Here is an 18,123-nt window from a genome sequence, read left to right as displayed (position 1 = left end):
TAAGGTGGGATATCATTTCCGGTTCTTTTTCTCAGAGGTTGGTAAATGGGTCCAAACTGATGTGCTTAGAAATTCCTCTAGAAATTCCCATGCGTGGCTCTGTTTAGCTTGTCTGAGGATGGATGTGTAGTCCCAGTGGAAATGGTGTCCATCTTCGTCAGAATGTAAGTGATAGTGGGTGATGTCTTTTGGTGGCTAGCTGGTTTTCATGTATCCTGTCTGCCTTACCAATATAATGTTTGTTACAGTCCTTGCAGGGTATTTTGTAAATGACATTCGTTTTGCTGGTTGTTGGTTTGGGTCCTTTAGGTCATCACTGGAGGCTCACTGATGATGTTACCTAGCATGATGATGAAATGTCTGAAAACAAACCTGCCAGCTCAGCGAGCAAATTTACAACCTGAACCTCAACCTGAGCTACAAATCTTCTCACAAAAATCACATTCAATACAATCAAGGCCAACATTCTATCTCAAAGCCCTATTTTCATTTTCTCTCCAAAATGCTCGATCCCTTTGAAACATATCTGTCTCTTTCGTGAATATATTTAGTGACTTGGCCTGCACAGCTTCTGTTGTAGAGAATTCCACAGGGTGACCACACTTTGAGTGAAGAAATCTTTCCTAAATTATGATTTTTAAAAATTAATTCACAGGATGAGGACATTACTGGTTAGGCCAGCATTTATTGCCCATCCCTAATTGCCCAGAGAGCAGTTAAGAGTCAACTACATCGCTATGAATCTGGTGTTATGTATAGGCCAGAGCAGGTAAGGAAGGCTGTTTTCTTCCCTAAAGGGCATTAGGGAACCAGATGGGCTTTTCCAAAAAGTGGCAATGGATTCATGGTCATCATTGACTCTTAACATTTTTATTGAATTCAAATTCTACCATCTGCCATAATGGGATTCAAACTCAGGTCCCCAGAACATTACCTGGGTCTCTACATTAACAATCCAGTGATGATGCCATTAGGTCATCGCCTCGACACCACATCCTGAAACTGTGTCCCCTGGTTTGAGACTTCGCAATCAAGGAAACATCCTCCCTGCATCTCAAGTCACTGTCAACCAACTAGAAATGACCGTGGGGAGGATGATGCACCGAAGCCTCCAGAGACACTTTCACCATGGATTGCCCACCCCCCAAGTTCTCTCAAACTGTGTACATCCACTAGATGCTGCCCGAGCTGCTAAATACTTCCAGCGTTTGATCCATTTGTTACTGGACTGAGAGAGGATGTTTTCATTCTAATTATTTAATGTAAAAATAATTACAATACCTCTCACTATTATAGATAACCCAATGATTGTTCATTTCTGGTAAGATCCATAAGGAAAAAATTATATTCTGTATCAGTTGTGTTGGCTGTTTATGAATATCAAGGCCTACCACTAAGTATTAAAAACACTGATGAATGAAGCACTGAAGCCATTGATTTGTGATAGATATTCTTATTTCCTGTAGGTGGAACACACATTATCTGTTCCTGGCCTTTTTGCTTAATGCACAGTGGCATTCACATGGATCCTGGATGATCCTGGAAGTTTGGCAACTCCAGCCAGTGACTGAGCCTGGAATCTTCCTGGCCTGTATGTTGACAGTCACCACAGGTTGGTGAACTGCCTTAAAGCTCCTGTATCTGAAGGGTGAAAGACTAAATCTGGTAATTAAGTCTGGTGTCTGAATCATGTTCACCAAAACAAACCAAAAAGCAATCAACTCTGAACATCCCCATCCATCTTCACCCTGTCTCTTGTAAAAATGAGTAAGAAATGGGCAGGTTGGAGATTGATGCTGTCATGAGACCCTGAATAATTGGGATCTTCCTTGTCAATTCTGATCTAAGCATATTAGTGAAATATAACTCAAGACATCTTTTTCTTGTGGAAATAATTTATTGACTAATCAGCAACACAACAACAGGGCCATCTTTTCCCATTTTTAAAATATCTTCATAAACTCCCTACTGTGTGGAAGCAGTCCATTCAGCCTATCAAGTCCACACCAACTTCCCATTACAGCATTGTGTCCAGACCCATCCCATGGCTAATTCACCTAGCCTGCATAGCTTTGGACCTTATGGGCAATTTAATATGGCCAATCCATCTAACCTGCACCTCTTTAGACTGTGGGAGGAAACCCATGCTGACACGAGGAGAATGTGCAAACTCCACACGACAGTTGTCCGAGGCTGGAATTGAGCCCAGGTCTCTGACACTGTGAGGCAGCAATGCTAACCACTGAGCCACCGTGCTACCCCAAAACCAGAAAGTATTATTACACACAACTGATCAGCTTTCTCCCCACAATCAAATCACCCATGGTAATGGTCATCATTTATCCTCCACAAATTAAATCAGTTGTGTTTCCAACTAATCAAGTGAAATGAAATACCCAATAGGTACACAAATGTGGTGGGCTGAAGGGCCTGTTCCTGTACTGTACTGTTCTTTGTTTTCTATGGGCAATACAAATCTCCAAAGGTGAGGGAAAGGTCGGGAGTAGAGAACGGGGTTAAATCAAATTGGAATTGAAAGGGGAGACATGGCATTCCACCTCCTACAGTGCCCAACTTTATAAAAGTACTGAGAATGTACATTGCGTGCTCCCTCTTCTAGGACACCCGGCACGAATATAGCAGCATAGGAAGAGCAGACAGTCAGCAGCTTTGACCACTCTCCACTGCCCCCTGCCTGGACCTGCCTTTCCCCCCTCTCTATATTTACTCAGTCACTTAGTTAATCAATTGACTCCTATCAGCAGCCTAATTCTGGCTATTCTGACTACCTTTAGCCCTGTGACTGAAGGTAAAGAAAGAGTCAAGAAGTGGCTTCAAGGGGAGAGAAGAGAACAATCACAAAAAGCAGAAAGTATTCTTCTCCGCTAGCATACTCCAGTGTCCACCTCCACTCCCAGCACAGGTACAAGGAGCCAAATGGACTCTTGAGTGTTGTTTATTCTAAGATTAAAATGGTTACTATTAATCAAAACCTACCGTAATTCTGATAAGCTGGTCTTCTTCGTTGCTTGAATTTCTCCACAGCAAGTCAACATTGATGTTGGATGCAATTTTAAATCCAGCACTGTCTTTGTCTGTTCCTCTACCTCTGTCTAATTGTACCTCCATGGTATAACTGTATTTGTAGGTCTTCTCTGCATTAAACCTCGGTCCACCACGTTGCGCTGATTAAAAAGAAAAAATTAAAATTACAATAAGTCAGATTTGCAGCAAGCTGTGTTCCTGTGAGGAGTATCTCAGGTCATACCCACTTGGTTGAAAGTGAAGGTTGTTGTCAGTTCCCCAAGCAACAATTGCATTGCCTCATTAGAAAGTTCAGCAGAGTTTGTTTCGGGGAAGCAAACTTACATCAAGGCAAATGCACGTGCAAGAGACATAGAATCATAGAATCTCTACAGTGTAGAAAGAAACCATTCGGCTCATCAAATCCTCACCGACCTCCAAGGTGCATTCCACTCAGGCCAACTCCTCACTCTATCTCTGTAACCCTGCATTTCCCATGACTAATCCACCTAGCCTACACATCTTTGAACCTAAAGGTGTTAGTGAAAGAAAGCCAGATTTTTCTTGTAGAGTAGTGACACTCAGCCCACCTTCACCTCTCTCTTGATCCCTCTACTGTCTCTGAGTTGTCAATCTGTTTTCCGACATCCTTTCCTGAAGGAGCAGAAATTTCCTCTAACTGGTTAGGAATACAAAGTCATTTGGTTTGAATTCTGAACAAACCTCAATCCATAACCCTTTTCCTGGAGGCTGAACCAGACAATCCTCACCCTCAGCTGCCCACTTTTCTCTGAGGTGAGATCTCAATCACAGATCCACACCCTCGCCAAAACAACCCTCACTTCCACCTTGGCCCCGTGCTCAGCTCATTTGAGAATTCTCTCCCTAATGGCATTGTGAGTCAACCCATAGCAAGTGGACTGCAGTGGTTCAAGAAGGTAGCTTACCACCACCTTCTCAAGGGCAACTAGGGACAGGCAATAAATGCTGGCCAACCATTCACATCCATATCCCACAGATGAATAAAACAAAACAACTTGAATAGATAGTCACACTGGTCAGTATTGTTCTGAAGTATCAACTGAGACAAGTCCATAATGGGATGTGAGTTTACAGGCTTGAAGGCTAGGGAATTAAGTGCTGTCCAAAGCAGATGTCAATGTGCTGTGGATTGACCATTTTGTAAATCACTGTTCCCTATCAGTAAAATATTCTCAACTTTGCCATAATATTTGTTAGCGATCTGTTTAGTTGAGTTTGTGCAGTGTATCTAATTTAACACAGTTTGGTGAGTGATTTCCTTGATATTTACAGATATTCTAACATTTTCACTCAAAATAAAATGAATTACTTGTAGGCCACTTCATTTAATGGAATAACCCTTACCAATTGCACTATTTCAAACTCAAATGTTTGAGTGCCTGATGAACTAATCGTTTTGAGGTGACTATACAACAATCTTTGCTGAGAAAAGACAGGTTTTGTTGAATTTTAACAGGTAAGGTATCTCAATAGTTTGAGCTACAGGCAAAGCTAGCTGTTTTCTTACTGTTACTATGCAGTACTAACATGAGTGGTGTTCACCACGAACAGAATGCTGCTGTCAAACCAAAAGATCAATGCTTATCACACAAATGGGTAATGTGGTCTATGAGTATCAGTGCCAGTGTGATGCCATTTGTCCCAAAAGCTCCTTAGACAGCACCTAGCACATGACCTAACACCTACCATCCTGAGGCAAATACATGGAAACCCATTCCCTCCAAGCCATTCACCATCCTGACTTGGAAATATATCGCTGTTCCCTCAGTGTTGCTGAAATGTCCTCATTCACAGCATTGTGGGGATACCTAAACTAAATGGACGGAAGTGGTTCAAGAAGGCACTCAACATCACCAGGGAAATTAGGGAGGGCAATAATGCTGGCACAGTGACACCCAATTCCATGCCGCTTCAGTTGTAAAGTGCCTTGGAACTTTTTAGTACTATAAAGTTAAAGGTGCTATACATGTTTTTGCTGTTGTGCACAAATGTCTGGTTAATTCAATTAGTAAAATATACACTGTGCAGAGGACCTTAATTTAACCAGACAGTCTGGGAACATAAAAACAGAAATGCTGGAGAAACTCAGCAGGTCAGGCAGCATCTGCAGAAAGAGAAACAGAGTTAACTTTTCAAGTTCAAGACTTGAGTATGACTCTTCTTCCAAACAGGCTAGAAATGCTGTGTGTAACTATCTGAAACAGGTGAGAGAATATTAATTGCATTGCAATGAAAATAATGTGTCTACGTTGTTAACGTATAGAAGGCTTGTGTTTTTCACTCAAATTATAAATTTCCATCACGCTATAGCTGATGATTTCAGAAGTAGCGAACTGTTGAGTCCAGGAGTTTTAGGGCCATCTAATCGATTGAAAATGATTAAATGATTTGATGGATTATTTAGAGACAAACTCTGGTGGAGTCTAAAACAAGGGGCCATAATCTCACAATTAAAGCCAGGCAATTGAAAAGTGATAGTAAGAAGAATTTCTTCACAAAAAAGGATAGCAGAAATTTACAATTCCCTCCAGTTATTGAGACCTGGGGATTAAGGAAAAAATACAAAACTGAGATTGATAGCAATATAATTGATTGGGGTATTTTATTGCATTACACAACAAAGATGGTTTGATGTAATTTAATGGTAAAACAGGTTTGGTGGGCTGAATGGCCTCTTCATGTTCCTATTTTCCTGTATTCTTTGACTCACTTTAAACATCACCATGGGAGAGCTATCAGTGGAATATGAGCAGATGTAGCAGAGACCATCGAACACTGGATTAGCACACTTCATCATTAGAGACGCAAGGCAATCATGGGGGGAATAAAGTAATTTCCTGAAGATGGGAGAGTACAGCAAAAATAATTACTCTTTAAATGACCTAAAGGTCTGTTTAGGGGAATTAGCCTCTAACTGATGAGGACTTGTTTCATTTTCAGGATCTAAATCTCATATTAAACATTCACAGTCCAATTACATCCAGGTACACTTTGTGGGTTGAATGATAGATTACATTACCCTCCTGTCACTATCGATATTTGTAACTTTCCTGTTCAGATATAGTATAAAACACCTCTGGCCCAGGTTGAATATCAACCTGCAAGCCCTTTAACACATGCAAAGAGCAAGTGATAAGAGTGGGAGAGATTTTTGGTCAGGCTTGTGATGGAAGGAAAGTTGGACTCGACATAACTGTCTATAGCTCCAATGGTCTTGAGTTTTGAACCAGAGGTTCTTCTGCTCAGAGGTAAGGATACTATCCCTGCACACAAAAACCCTAGCTCCTGTCACTATTTGTTGGTAGCAATGTCTTGGCAGATTTTAATAAGCTATAACTTGTTAAACAGTTCTCAACCTTAATCCTTTGTGTTTGTTATTCTGACCACCTCAAGGATCACCTCAATCAAAAGGCAGGTGTGTATATCACAATGCACTCAGTGAGTCCGAGTGCAGTGACAATTTTTATACATACAGTATGTTCTGGTGCTATAGACAGTGATGGCAGAGTCTCTGAATTTCCTTCCATCACAGGGCTGACCAGGAATTCCTCCTCTTCTTATCATCTGCCTTGGTGTATGTTGAAAGGACTCACAGGTTGATATTCAATCAGTTTAGCCAAGAACCAAACACACCGTCTTTGACTATTGAGTCTTGGAGTGGCTCAGAGGCAGGGAAGGTGAAACAAATCTGGGTCAGAGCGATCTCCTGGAATTGTTTGATTAACTAAAGTGTGGGAGAGAAATTTCCCAGAGTATTTTTTCCAAATTGCCCTGGGTGTTTTTTCAGCTTTTCATTTTGCCTGGCATGTGGTTTCAGGCAGAGAGTGTAAATACTGCAAACCACACAGCACCACTCTTATGTGGGACAGGTCGTGAGTATTTGCAGGTACAGCACATAGCAAGAAGGCTAATAGATTGATATCCATTATAATGAAGCAAAGTAAATATTAAAGTAATAGTGTTATGCTTCAGTTATATAGGGTACTGGTGAGACCACATCTCAAATACTGTGTCCAGGTTTGGTCTCGTTATTTAACAAAGGATAAAAACGTGTTGGAGTTAGTTGAGAGAGGGTTTATTAGATTGACACCTGGAATGAATGGGTTGTCTTATGAGGAAAGGTTGGACAGGCTGGACTTGTTTCCTCTGGAGTTTAGAAGACCGAGGGGTGACTTGATCGAAGTGTATAAGATCCTGAATGGTCTTAACAAGGTGGGCGTGGAGACAATGTTTCCTCTTGTGGGTGAGTTCAGAATAAGGGGACACTTTTAAAATTAGGTGGTCACCCTTATTGAACAGAAAGCATTTCTCTCAGAGCATTGTGTGACTGGATCTCTCTGTCTCAGAAGGCAGTGGACATAGTTCATTAAAGATATAGGTGGATACATTCTTATTAGGCAATGGTTATTGTAGATGGGAATGTGATATTCAGAAACAAACAAAGCAGCCAAGATCTTATTGAATGCCAGAACAGGCCCGAAGAGTTGAATGGCTGACATCTGCTCCTACTTTGTATGTCCCTCAGTACCTGAATGCAACTTAAAGCAGTGGACCCTCTTGAAATGACGTGATGAGGACTTCTAACCAGGTCTGCAGTGACATGTGAGCACCCCTATCACCTCCATTAAATATAACCCATCAGCAACAGAATATACATTTACACAAGAGAGCCTTGAGCTTATTAATTTTGAAATTTTAGTCGAGAAATGATCTTATGGAAGTGTAAAAGATGGCAAATAGAAAAATAGGTTCAGGAAATGTCCTTAAATGAAACAGCGAGAGTATGAAGTGTCCTGCCTGATTGGGTGGTGGAATTCAATGGTAACTTATCAAAGCTGGAATTGAAAATGAAAATATTCAAAGGAAAGATTTCCAGGCTATGGAGAAGAGTAAAGGAGTAGGATTAATCGGTAGACTCGTGATAGAGCCAACAGCACAATGGCTTCCTATTTGACCTTTGAGGGATCTATGATTCTGTGAGCAGGACAAGTGGGTACAGGACAAATTGGTACAGCACAAATTCCTGATACCTGAAAGGTCTTCACACAAAGAGTGATCATCAAGTAGATTTCAATTCCAGCAGAGAGTGGAGATCAAAAACCTGGAATCATTGAAGAAACTTAAGTACCACTGGGATTAGGTTTGAAACAAGCCAAATATCTTTCTAGCCTTTGTTAATATTGTTATTGTGGAGGGCAGGTAACCAAAATGTTGATTTATCCTGATTCGTCAAATAATTTCAGCTTTAATATTTTTTGAGAAGAGAAACACATTGCTGAAGCCTTATGTCTTGCACTCATCAGGACCAATACAAGAATTCCAAATTTCAAACGATGTGAACAATATACACAGCAGCCAAAAAAATGTTCATTAGCTGCCATGTCAACTATGATTGGATAAAGCATTGCCACTTTGTGAATTACTTCAGAACTTGAGAGTCTACAGCTCCTCCATGGCAATACCTCAGCCAATCCGAATCAACTTGCCAACCAAACAACACCCTTTCATTCTGAAGTATAAATTGTTGTGATTATTTGAAATTTGATATTCTTGCATTTATCCTGATGAGTGCAAAATGCAATTCTTCAATATTGTCTCTCCAACAAAATCAAGCTCTCTATAACCAAGTAACTTAGTCAACTGTGATTTAATTGATCAATTCCATTTTAGGTGTTGCTAGGCCCCAATTTTAAACTCCTCTTCCCAAAAATGAAAGAACTTGCTGGATTATAGTGAAACACGACTAAAACAGGTATAACCTAACCCATTCATTGGGTAACATTTGAGATTGATTCCAACACTAGCTTTGCACAAATGTGATATAAAACTCTATCCTTTGTATATATTTGTTTTACCCCTCAGTATTATATCTAAACTGGCTAACTGATCCACCGAGCTCCAACAATGGATTGAAAATGTAACATTTTTCCATTCATTCATTCATGGGCTGGGTATTGCTAGTTGGACCAGTATTTATTATCCATCCTCCAGTGCCTTGAAGGTGGTATGAGCATAGTTTTTGAACTGTTGCTGTCCTTACGGGTGTAGCTTCACACCACATCACTCAGTGACTATAAAGGAATGGCAATATAAGGGAACTTCAAATGGTGGTCCCACCATCGGCTGCTTTTATCCTTTTAGATGGTAGATGTCTTGCTTCCAAGGGTGCTGCCTAAAGAGCCTTGGACAGTTACAGATGGTACACATTAATTAATTGTGTTTTGAGAACCCTTCTGGTCTCACTCATCCCTCTGCCTGTGACCTCCTCCAGACCTACAACCCTCCAATATAACTGCACTCTCTCAATCCTGGCCTCTTGAGCGTCCTTGATTTCCAGTGCTCCTCCATTGACAGCTTGTTAGGCTTAAAATTCTGGAATTTCCTCCCTTAGTCCCACTCAGCCTCCCTCTAATCCTTGAATATCTTCTTTAAAACATACCTTGCTATCAGGATTTTGGTCATCTGTCCTCATATCTTCTTAGGGGAGAAAGTGAGGACTGCAGATGCTGGAAATCAGAGCTGAAAATGTGTTGCTGGAAAAGCGCAGCAGGTCAGGCAGCATCCAAGGAACAGGAGAATCGACGTTTCGGGCATAAGCCCTTCTTCAGGATTCCTGCTGGACAAACTTTCCTCATTCCTGAAGAAGGGCTTATGCCCGAAACGTCGATTCTCCTGTTCCTTGGATGCTGCCTGACCTGCTGCGCTTTTCCAGCAACACATTTTCAGCTCATATCTTCTTATACAATTCAGTGTCAAATTTTGTTGATAATCACTGCTGTCAATTCACTTGTGACAGTAAATTGTCTAAACGTGCTATCTATATGCAGTTTGTTCTTTGGTTGTTCAATCAGGGCATATATCACTTTCTTAAACTCCAGCAAATACAATCTGATCTAACAGACTAACCTTTTCTCATAACACAAACAATCCATTCCAGATATAGTTCAGGAATTTTTCTCTGTACTGATTCCAAGTCATTTAATTCCTCCCTTAAATAAGGATATCAATACTGTACATGGAAGCCTGTTGGGGCTGGGATATTCAAGGCTGAGAAAGACAGATTTTTTTTGATCAGTAAGGGGATCCATGGTGGTAGGGATAAGGCATGGAAGTGGAGCTGAGGATAATCAGATTAGCCAGAGCAGGCTCGATGGGCTGAATGGCTTACTTCTGCTCTTACATCTTATGATGTATAGGTCATAGTCTCCTGGAAATGATCTCATAAATACCCTTTATAATTGAAGCATGATGTGAGCTACAACACTTTATTTCTTCCTGGACACCCCAGAGAGATTTTCAGAAGCATTGCTCCCTAGTGATGAGACCAACTATGGTATCTCAAATATGCAGTACAATGCTTGTGGCATTATGAAGTACAGATACATTGAAATTAAACTGATTATATTGATACTGATTATATTAAGTGCATGATAAGCTAAAGTCTTCATAAACTCAATGGAACAATAACGTATCAGGCACCTTATCAAAATGCGTTGTTGTCACAATCCATAAAACTGGGTGCAAAAGTTCAAACTTGTACACAGGTTTTTGAGTTGCAAGTCTAGTTTGAGACTTAACATCAGTGACACTGACCCATCCCTGTGAACCCATGTGTTTTAGTGGACAAGTTAAAGTACAATGTTGTGTGGGTAGAGGTTTGTAGACTACTGCAGCCCTCTGCCTGATTACAGCATGCAATGGTTCACAGACACGTAGGAACAGGAGGAGAGCATCCAATCAATCCAGATTGTTCCGCCACTCAATTAGATCATTTCTTTAATCTACTCACGGGATGTGGGCATCTCTGGCTAGACCAGCATTTATTGCCCATCCGTAGTTACCCAGAAGGAAGTTAAGAATCCTTGCTTCTGGAGGCACATGCAGGCCAGACCAGGTAAGGAAGACAGATCATCTACCCCAGTGCCACTTTCCTGCACTATCTCCATGTTTCTTGATGCTATTACTCTCCAAAAATTATCAATTACTTTCTCAAGAATGGTACATCTTAAATAAAATCAATTGCAAATTTCTCTGATCCTTGCCACACTCTGAGGTTCAAATTATCAGGAAAGGCTGAAGATTGTGGGGCTCTTATCTCCAAAGTTGACTGAATAAAGGATGTACTTTTTGAAGCAGCTTATTGGGGGAAACATAGAGAAGATGTTTCAATTTCTCAACTGGGGAGACCAAGATGAGGGCCAGTAAAAGGTAAGTTGGTCACCCAGAGGTCCAATAAACAAATCAGAAAAAATGTCATTACCCAGGGGATGGTGACAATGTGGAACCCACTCTCTGTAGTGAGTGGTTGAAGCAAGCAGCATAGCTCCATGTAAAGGGAGTCCAGATGAGCACACAAGACAGAGAACACTAGAAGGATATTTTGATCAAGTTGGAGCAGGAGTAGGCCATTCAGCCCATTGAGGTGTTCAACCATTCAATGTGAGCAAGGCTGATCTGATTATGGCTGGAACTCCACTTTCCTGTCAGCACCACCATATTCCTTGACTCCCTTGTTAATCAAAAATGAGAGGAGACTCGTGTGGAATGTAAATACTGACATGGATGGGCCAAATGGTCTGATTCCATACTGCAACTTTTGTGTAAGTCCATGTTTGGTCTGTATAGCCAGCTCACAGGAAACCTGTAAGTAATTGTTGGGGAAATAACACAAAGTGGGCAGATGTGATTCAGCATCTTCAGAAATCTACCTAAGCATTATCATTATTGGAGAAAACACAGTTAACATTGTAAATCCAGTACCACTCTTCTACAGAACAAATACATTTGGCAGAGGAGGGGAGAAGGTAACAGATGGCGTGGAAACCCAGTGCAAAAGTCAAAGGGTTTTGTTTTGTTTTATTTCATTTACTCACAGGATGTGAGCATTGCTGGCCAGCATTTATTGCCCATTCCTAATTGCCCTTCAGAGGGTGGCAGTGAAGTCTTCTTGAACCACTGCACTCCGTGTTAGTGTTTAACAATCCCTTTGCCTTTTGCATTGGAGCACTACTACCGCTGTCACCTTTGACCCTCGTCCACTTCTGTTGAAAGTTTGAACAAAACTAATTTTTAGCTCCTTTCAGTTCTGAAGAGAAGTCATTCTGGACTTGAAACATTAACTCTGTTTCTCTCTCCACAGGTGCTGCCAGACCTGCTGAGTTTTTCCAGCTGTTCCCTGTGTTTGTTTCAGATTTCCACCATCTGCAGTACTTTGTTTTTGTTTAAGCCTTGCCCCCTCCCCCACTACCAAACCCTAACCCAACTAACCCACAGTCTCCCCCATCCACACCCAGAACCTACACCCACACACTGGGTTTGCAATTATAGCTGCACAACCCAGGGGAAAGTTCTAGCTGTAATCACTGGGAGAGAAACCATGTCCCAAAGGCTGATAGGCTCAAGAGACATGCAAGCACAGCTCTAAGTCATACCCCTTAAAGTCTAACTAAGGACAATGTGTTATAGGAAAACAAAAAGGAAGAGTACTTATTAAAAAGGCTGAAGGTGGTCCATAAACGATACAGCTAGGAGGAAAGTCTTATTTTTTCAAACACATATTAATACATTTGCATATATCCACAACACAAGGCTATAATATTCTTCTTGACCCTAGGCTGTGACATCACGTTCTTCCAACCTCCCCCAAGATTCTCAAACAGAGTTATATAAAGAAACTGCAATGTAATATTTTAATACAGCAGGTTGTTTGAGTGTGTTACCTGAAATGATGTGGAAAGCAGATTGATTAATAATTTTCAAAGCGAGTTGGATCAATACTTGGAAAGAAAAAATTCAAAGGGATAAGGTGATTGAGTGTGAAACTAGTTGAATTTTGCACTTTGAATTGTATGATGCTGTAAAACACCATGATTCTAAAGCCTTTAAATCCAATGTATAGTTAAAGGAGATGTGGAATCCATATTCGCATACTTAGACAAGACTCTTCCTAGACTCAAATCACAGTCATGTTCAATTTGCAATAACTTCGAGCCACTACCTGATTTACAGTTGGTGGAGGTATATTGACAAACAGAATAATTTTTATACAAATAATTCCAAAGTCTAGACATGGGTTCAAATATCACCACAACAACCAGGAATTTAATTAAATAAATAAACCTGAAATGAGAAAGCTAGGCTGGGTGTAGTGACTCTGAAATTATCAGATTGGAGAAAAGTCCATCTCATTCATTCATGCCAATCAGGGATGGAAATCTGTCACCCTTTCCCAGTCTGGCCTATCGGACCACCAGGTCCACAGCAATGTAGCTGACTCAACTACAGAACAAGCCACCCAGCTGTAGGTGGCTCACAACCATCTACTCCAGCAAATTTAGGGATGGGCAATAAACACTGGCATTGCCAACAACATCCACATCCTGTGAATTAATTCTAAAACGTTTTGAAAGTTATGGGAACTTGGAAAAAAATGACCAGAAAAGACTGCAAATTATGGCCATCTCAAACATCAAAACACTCTGTCCTATACTCCTTAAAATATCTATCCAATTCTCCTGTAGTGCTTTGCACAATATCTGCTTCCATGAACAGCCCATTCACCAAATTCGTAACCTTCTGTGTAATGTAATTAAATCCAAACTTATCTTTCTTAAGCTTCAGCTCTTTCCCCCTAATTTGAGATCATAACAACCCTGAAACTATTTTCACAGTTCAATTTATGTATGTCTGAAGAATCTTGACCATTTGACGGCAATAGAGGTAGCATCATTGATGATTTCTAAAGTTAAGTGAGATAGATACTTGATTGACAAGGGTGTAGGGGTTGAGGGAGTAACATTGCATTGAACAGCTATGGCTTTATCAAATGACACAGCAGCCTTGAGGAGCTGAATGGCCTGCTCATGCCCCTACTTTTATGTTCGTATATGCTGGATACTGTGAAGGAATGTTCTGCCCAACTTTTATGGCATGCGATTTGTGTGATTTTATATCCTTGTGTAAGTGAAAATAACTTTTTATGTTCTCATTGGCTCCTACTAACAAATGAACACAGTAGCTTCAAGTCAGAAGGGAAAAAAATAAAGCGCAAAACCAAAATAAAGACCATTCAGCCAAGATAGGTCTCTTTGATTCCATGTTAAGGAACTGAATCGAACTAACAGCAGGAAGACAACAGTTTGGCCTAACTTGCCCACCTGTCACCTTAAATTCTGCAAGAGCCTCATCTCTTCCTCCCTGGTGTTAATAAACTTCTGAATGGACCTCTCAAATTTTAAATTTAATGTCGATCTCGCGCTCTGTCTGCCTTCTCTGTAGCTGTAACATTGTATTTCTTGCTCTGTTTTAATACCTTCATGCATTTTATATGGTATGATTTGTCTGTGCTGCATACAAAACACAAAAACATTTCACTGTACCTAGGTACATGTGACAATAACAAATCAAATCAAAAATCTCAGCTCAGTTCAACTCAGTTTATCAGCATAACCTTTAAATCCTCTCAACTGCAAGCTCATCAGCTTCTCTCACCTTAATTCATCTACTTATCTAAACTGGTATTCCAGTGAATTCCTCATTCCCACAAGTCTCCCAGTAAAGAGACTTCTCCTGAATTCTATATTAGAGATATTGGATCCCCCCCTCAATGCCCAACAAGTAAATCTCTAATCTTCCAAACGACAACAGAACAACAGAGTGAAATGTTTGACACAAGTAGCAATGTATTGGCTGCAAATGACTCAACTGTTATTTCGGCAATAATTGTCCTTGTGCCTCATTAATTGTGAAAGATAGGGAAAGGATCCGGAATTAGATAGAAACACTGGCTAGGATAAATGCTGCAGGACACTGCATTTGCAGACTTCAGTACACACAGAAAATACCAAGAAAAAAACACCAATTACATGTACTCACGTTTTGCAGAAATTGAAGACGAGATCAGCAGGATTAGCAGCACCCCAAGTGTTGACATTTTTCAACACCGTGTATCCAGGCAGGAGAAATTAGAAGGTGCAGCCTCGAAGAAGATGCCAACGTATCAAAAAGACAGAGGTGGAGGGAGAGGTGAGTGGCTTGGAGGGGCACTCACAAAATCAAATCGGCTCTGGAGAAGGGAGCCACTGAAAAAGTTAGGGCAGAAGGTTTTAACGTTTATCTAGATGGAACAGAGGTCAGGTTCCAAACTCCACATTGTGGTTCTAAGTCCTAGAGTTAAATATTAATCAGCAATGATTTTATACAGATCCTGACACAGAAACTGAATGGACCAAGAAAACATTCTGAGCTCTCATTCCATCCGACAGAGAGAAGGTACATGATACTTCACATTCGTTCTAGGAATGTGAATCAAGAATGCAAAGCTTTTGACATTCTCTCCAGTGTTACATTCTGTCCATTTCACAGAACTGAACGTGGTAGGATTTAATGTGGTGGGTTTGAAAAGGGTCTTTGAAACATGTCAAAGGTAACGGGTAAAATCTTAGTGGCAGCTTCAAATCACTGATCTCACTCAGAATTACAGCTAGCTGCTTTACCTTGGACAAGGCCAAGCAATATTAGGTGTGATCCTTTCGAGAAAAAGAAGTCTTGCATTCATATAGAACTTTTCTTGACTTTAGGAAATCCTTCTACACAGATAAATAAGTACTTTTAAAATGTAGTCACTGGTGCAACGTTGCAGTCATTTAAATTACATGAAACACACCCCAAATGAGTGTGATAATCTCACTTGCTGACAGTGGGTGTGGCATTGCATGGGAACACTACTCCCTGCAAGTTCCCCTTTAAGCCACTCACCATCCTGACTTAGAAATATGTCACTGTGCCTTTACTGTCACTGGGTCAAAATTCCCTCAGGGCACTGTGAGTGTTCCTACACCATATGGACTTCAAGAAAGCCACTCATCATCATCTACTCTAGGACAATTATGGAAGGCCAATAAATACTAACCATACAGCAACATCCATATCCCCTGAATGAATAAATGAATACTGACCAGCACTACTCCTTTGAAATAGGTCCACTTTAAAGGTAGATGTAGCTGCTATTTAACACCTCAATCAATCACTACCTCCAGCAGAGCAGCACTCCCTCAGTGCTGCATTGGAAGCACCAGTTCTAAATCTTGTGCTTAAATCTCTGGAGTGGATCATGAACCTACAACCTTCTGACTCTGAGGTGAGTCATTTACCAACTGAGCCACAGCTGTTCAGGGGCATTAGATGGAAAAGGAACAGAAAGTGCTGGAGAAACTCAGCAGGTCTGACAGCATCTGTGGAGAGAGAGCGAATGTGCTAATATTTCCAGTCCAGTGACCCTTATTTAGAACTGAAAGCAGCAGGGAAATAATAGCATTTATATTGATGACAGCAGGTGTTGGTGGGGGTGTCAGGGGATAGCAATGAGTGGATTAGATGGAGACAGTGCCCAGGGAGAGAAAATAAAGGGAAGCAGAAAAGGTGATTTCTGGTGATAAGCCAGGAGACAGGTAAATGTTGAATAGGTGCTAACAAGAAGTGCGAATAGTTAAAGATGGGTTGGCTGTGGTGGGAGTATCCCATACAGAACAGGAATCAGGATGGGGGATGGGTAACAAATATCAAGGAAAATGTTCACAGAAGTTAAAAAACAGGATGAATCTATTCCAAAGGTAAAGACCTATTAGACTCAAAACCTGTTGTGTTGTGTCTCAATTCTAGAGTGCAGTCTATTTTTAAGAGACAAGCTTATATCATCACCACATCAGAGAACAGTAAACATAGAACGGTACAGTGCATAACAAGCCCTTCAGTCCTCGATGTTGCGCCAATCCATGAACTAATATAAGCCCATCCCCCTACACTATCCCACCATCATCCACGTGCTTACCCAAGGATTGTTTAAATGCCCTTAATCTGGCCAGGTTAACTACATTGGCGGGCCGGGCATTTCACGCCTTTACCACTCTCTGAGTAAAGAACCTGTCTCTGACATCTGTCTTAAATCTATCACCCCTCAATTTGTAGCTATGCCCCCTCGTACAAGCTGACATCATCATCCTAGGAAAGCGACTCTCACTGTCTACCCTATCTAATCCTCTGATCATCTTGTATGTCTCTATCAAATCTCCTCTTAGCCTTCTCTCCAATGAGAACAGACCCAAGCCTTTCCTCGTAAGACCTTCCCTCCAGACCAGGCAACATCCTGGTAAAAATATGATCTGAGGGTATGAAGGTTTCAGACTCCAACTTCACTGGAACTTGAAGCATGACATGCTGACCGAAGAGTGCTGGTGGTTGTAAAATAGCTTATTATTTGTTAACCCAACACCTGTGACTATGTATGCATCAGAAGTGATCAGGGGCGCCCCACAAAGATCGGTGTTAGGATCTCAGTTATTCACATTATTTATTTATGACTTGGATAATGGCGTAGAAAGTCACATATCCAAATTTGCTGCTGACATCAAGTTAGGCAGCAGCACGGACAGTATAGATGATAGCATAAAATTACAAAGGGATATTGATAGACTAAGTGAATGGGAAAAAGCTTTGACAGATGGAGTTCAGTGTGAACAAGTGTGACATTATCCATTTTGGACCAAAGGTACTTTCTAGCTGAAGTTAAATCTAAAGGATGCCCAAAGAGACTTCAGTGTTCAGGTCTTTAAATCTTTAAAATATCATTAACAGGTGTAGAAAATAATCAAGAAAGCTAATGGAATTTTAGCCTTTATATCTTGATGACTGGAGGACAAGGATGAGTAAGTTATGCTGCAGTTATACAAAGTTGAAAAGTGTAGCACTGGAAAACGACAGCAGATCAGGCTGTATCCGAGGAGCGGGATGCTGCCTGACCTACTGTGCTTTTCCAGTGCCACACGTTTTGACTCGGATCTCCAGCATCTGCAGTCCTCACCTTCTCCTAGTTGCAGTTATACAAAACCCTATGACTGTTCTTCAGGGTAATTAGTGCATTCCCGCATATCTCATTTCAACTTCTATTGAAGGGTAAGAAAAACTGCCCAATGTTTATAAGTTAGAATGAGAAACTTCACAGAACAGTGATGGCAGACACGGCAGTAGGGGTGGCGGAAGTCACTGAGCGTGTGGCATCGG

The 18,123-nt window shown here is 40.9% G+C and overlaps 1 protein-coding gene across 1 annotated transcript in view; it reads right to left on the bottom strand.

The window, feature by feature from the left end:
* The window catches only part of LOC122539515 (microsomal triglyceride transfer protein), a 63,097-nt gene extending 47,923 nt beyond the window's left edge, over window positions 1–15,174 (bottom strand). Inside the window, exons 1-2 of the mRNA XM_043674459.1 lie at window positions 14,941–15,174; window positions 2,998–3,185 (exon numbers count right to left, since the gene is read on the bottom strand). Of these exons, the coding sequence (XP_043530394.1) occupies window positions 2,998–3,185; window positions 14,941–14,998 (246 nt within the window). The 5' untranslated portion in view covers window positions 14,999–15,174. The remainder of the gene's footprint in view (window positions 1–2,997; window positions 3,186–14,940) is intronic.
* Between the last annotated feature and the right edge of the window lie 2,949 nt (window positions 15,175–18,123).

Source organism: Chiloscyllium plagiosum, chromosome 32 (genome assembly GCF_004010195.1).
Source record: "Chiloscyllium plagiosum isolate BGI_BamShark_2017 chromosome 32, ASM401019v2, whole genome shotgun sequence".
Classification (NCBI taxonomy): Eukaryota; Metazoa; Chordata; class Chondrichthyes; order Orectolobiformes; family Hemiscylliidae; genus Chiloscyllium; species Chiloscyllium plagiosum.
Note: the sequence above shows the minus strand (reverse complement) of the source record. Positions and strands in the feature narration are given on the sequence as shown.